Here is a 3,805-nt window from a genome sequence, read left to right on the forward strand (position 1 = left end):
TTGAATTGCTATCAAATTAATTATCATACAAATTAGTATGCATAATTAATTTATTACCTTTATAAATAATAACTTTGTTTAATTAATTTAGTTTTAATTAGAACAAATAATCTATTTTATTAACTATTATTAAAAATTATAAATTCATAAATTGTATCTTGATTAAATTAATTTTAAAAATATATTTATATTACATTTAATTTGATCACTTTTCATATTGTGATTTTAAAGTTAACAGTTTGCAAATTGCAGTTATTTTCCAAAATTTTACACATGTATACTAACATTTCTTTTTAAATAAAATAAAGTCGTAACTAGGTGGAACCTCAACTCAACTGCACCTTCTAGAAAAGGGTACAAAATCAAAGCATGGAAATTATCAAATTACCCCCTGATCCACTCGTTCCACATTCCGCCTCTCTCTTTTGTAAACGCGGTTTTTGCCTTTGCCTCGTCAAGCGTTACCTTTTCTTTTTTTATACTAATCGCCATGCGTTACTCCACCAAAATAAGGAAACCAAAAAGATTACCTTTGAATATTTAATTTAATATTATATGAAATTATATTATTTAATTTTTTGTATTATATTAGATTAAATTATTTTTTATTTACTGTTTGAAAAAAAATGGAAGAATAATTTAATCCTATTAAAATAAGAATATAATATTAAACATTAATTCTGTTAATATTTCATAAAAAAATATTGAACAAAAACAGTCACATTTAATATTTCAACACTATAAAGAAAACACAATATTTTTTTAAAAAATAATTAAATTAATTATAGAAGAACTTGAAAAAGTATTCTAACATTTAATATAATTTCCTTCCACCCACTTTCCTTACATAAAAAATTGAGATGATAATGCTACAGGGAAGAATTCCAATTTCATCCTTTGACAATTACACGCACAAATAATAATGTCCTAGCCCCCTTCACTAACTTTCCAGGAAATTGCACACCCATCATCAATCTTTATTTAACACTTGCCTCCTCTTTTTTCCAACCATCTCTTGCTGCTTCATTCTTTTCTTCTTCAATTCATATCATATCAATTAGATTTGTTTTCAGAGTTTGCTAGTGAGATACCATGGACAACTACAACAGCAATGACTTTTGGAAATTCAGTGACCAGTTGAGGCTTGAATCTGGTTTGGCCAATCTGTCTCTGAATGATTATTCCATTTGGAGCAACAGCTACAGCTCCAAGAGGCCTGATCAGAGGAGGAACTTTGATGTCAAGGGCAGTGATTTCAACAACTCATCAAAGCCTTTTGATGATGATTTCAATGATGGCTGGAAGATCACCAATTCCAATGGACCCCTTTTCTCTATGCCTCACAACAACAACACTCACACTCTTGAAGTTGGAGGCTTCAACAAGGGAGGAATCTATTCCAACACCAACACCACTTCCTCCTTATATCCTAACCTTAACAACAACACTCTTGGAGGCTTCAACAAGGGAATCTATTCCAACACATCCTCACCCTATCTTAACCTTAACAACAACAACAACAACAACCACCTCAACAACAACCTTAACAGCAATAATCTCAAGGGCTACAAGACATTTTTTAAGGGTGAAGATCAGTTTCACACACCCAAAAGTGCCAAGAAAAACAGCAGCAACAACAACAACAAGAAGCATGGGGACAACACTAACAATAATGAAGCCACCAAGACTGCTGCAGAGAAGAAATTCAAAACACTGCCACCATCAGAGTCTCTGCCTAAGAATGAAACCATTGGAGGCTACATCTTTGTTTGCAACAACGATACCATGGCAGAGAATCTCCAAAGACAGCTCTTTGGTATGTCCCCTCTCCTCTTTTTTTTTCTTCCTTTTTTTTCTCTCTTTATCAAATCTTATAATTGTTACTATAGTCTAATCTCTGGTTTTCTATAGTTTACAATAACAATAAATTGAATCATTTGAGGAATTGACCATGCTTCATTTGTCTCTGTCTTTTCTTCCTTTTTAATTCTAAATCGGTTTTGCTGATGAATGTTTTTTTTTTTGTTTGCTCTGCAGGTCTGCCTCCACGGTACAGAGATTCAGTTAGAACAATAACTCCAGGGTTGCCCCTTTTTCTGTACAACTACTCCACTCACCAACTCCATGGTATCTTTGAGGTATGTTGTGTGTATTTTCTTTTCTTTTCTTTTTTTTTTTAGTTTGTTGCATCACTTTAATTTGATGAAAATGCTTCCGTTTTTGGAGATCAAGTTATGGATTAGGCCATCACTTTTAGATTTAGCAGCTATGGTCTAATTAAGAGTAACAATAATTATAATAATTAATGTTTGGTGGGGTTTGTTCAGGCTGCAAGTTTTGGAGGATCTAATATTGATCCAACGGCTTGGGAGGATAAGAAGTGCCCTGGTGAATCTCGTTTCCCTGCTCAGGTATATATCATCTCATCTCCAGTCCAATTAATTGTATTATATCCTATGCACAACTCATGCTAATATTAATTTTATAAATTTAATTAAATTTACTGATACCTTAAAAGTAAAGTTTTATACTCTCCTTTAATCAATCCATATGTGATATATCGATTGGACGATTTCTGTTTGGTTGACAGTATTGGTAGTAGATGACAATTAAATTCTAATTATATTACTTTGTTTTGCTAAAACTTATGAATTTTGCATACATGATGGTTACAGGTTCAAGTGATTACTAGGAAAGTTTGTGAGCCACTAGAGGAAGATTCCTTCAGACCAATTCTTCACCACTACGACGGCCCTAAGTTCCGTCTTGAGCTGAGTGTGCCTGAGGTAAGCATCAACTTTTTGAATATGTTACTGATCCTTCTTTAATTGTGGATGTGGTCAACTAAATTATGTCCTCTTTTTTTTAATTATTATTTCAGGCACTGTCTCTTCTGGATATTTTTGCAAACCAGAACAGTTTCGATGACATTTTCAAAGTCATTCCAGCATAGAAGGGTAGAAATTATACAAGAAGAGAAGTTACGAGCACAATGGATAATGAATGAATACTGTGGACTCATAATATTAGAGTGTCAGAAGATAATTAAGACAATGAAAATATGGTGGGGGACGATTATATTGAATTCCAGCCCTTATATATTTATTTGTTATAATTACTATAATGTTATTAGTATAGAGGCTGTTATGCCTGGTTGCCCATTTTTTCTTGTTATGGGTGTATATGAACATCACATAAAAACAATACAATAAGAAGGAACTAACTTTGCTCATGGTTTTGTCTGCAAAATTATAAATTGAACTGAATGGCATGGATTTTTTAGCTTTTAGTAATTGCTAAGTTGCCCTGCTTTAAATATTCTTCATTCGAAGGGGAGATTTGATTTATTGGTTCATTTTGGGGCATTAACATCTATGCTTTAATCTTTGATATTTGCAAACTAAAGTTTGATTTTTTGTTGGAAGATGTATTTATATATCTTATAATTCAGGGAGATACATGTGAGAAAAAATTATATATTTATACATTTATAACTTGAAGATGTCAACCAAAATCAAGGGGGACATATGATTTTAGGGTTAATATTAGGGGTCAAAATTTTAATGTGATTTTTTCAACTTCTTGGAATCTCAATGTGTATGGTTGTGTTGGTTATGTGTATGGCTCAGTAGATAATATTTGGAATTTATTTTAAATGTAGGATAATTAGTTAGGCAAAACTGCTACATCAGACACTGCCATTTGATGAGCTGGCGTTGCCTTAACACTAACAATTGCATAAACTATAAGGGAAGCATCTAGCTCTAATTTGACTAAAGAATTGGACCACAATCACTAAACTATA

At 32.2% G+C, this 3,805-nt stretch overlaps 1 protein-coding gene across 1 annotated transcript; it reads left to right on the top strand.

Annotated features, from left to right (window-relative positions):
- The first annotated feature begins 850 nt into the window (after positions 1-850).
- On the top strand, positions 851-3,232 carry LOC114382218 (B2 protein-like). Its single transcript, XM_028341488.1, has 5 exons — positions 851-1,816; positions 2,038-2,138; positions 2,328-2,411; positions 2,676-2,786; positions 2,882-3,232. Exons 1-5 carry the CDS (start codon positions 1,093-1,095, stop codon positions 2,951-2,953), a joined length of 1,092 nt encoding a protein of 363 aa, XP_028197289.1. The 5' UTR covers positions 851-1,092; the 3' UTR covers positions 2,954-3,232.
- The last annotated feature ends 573 nt before the right edge of the window (positions 3,233-3,805 follow it).

The sequence above is a fragment of the Glycine soja genome, chromosome 13, assembly GCF_004193775.1.
Source record: "Glycine soja cultivar W05 chromosome 13, ASM419377v2, whole genome shotgun sequence".
NCBI classification, from domain to species: Eukaryota; Viridiplantae; Streptophyta; class Magnoliopsida; order Fabales; family Fabaceae; genus Glycine; species Glycine soja.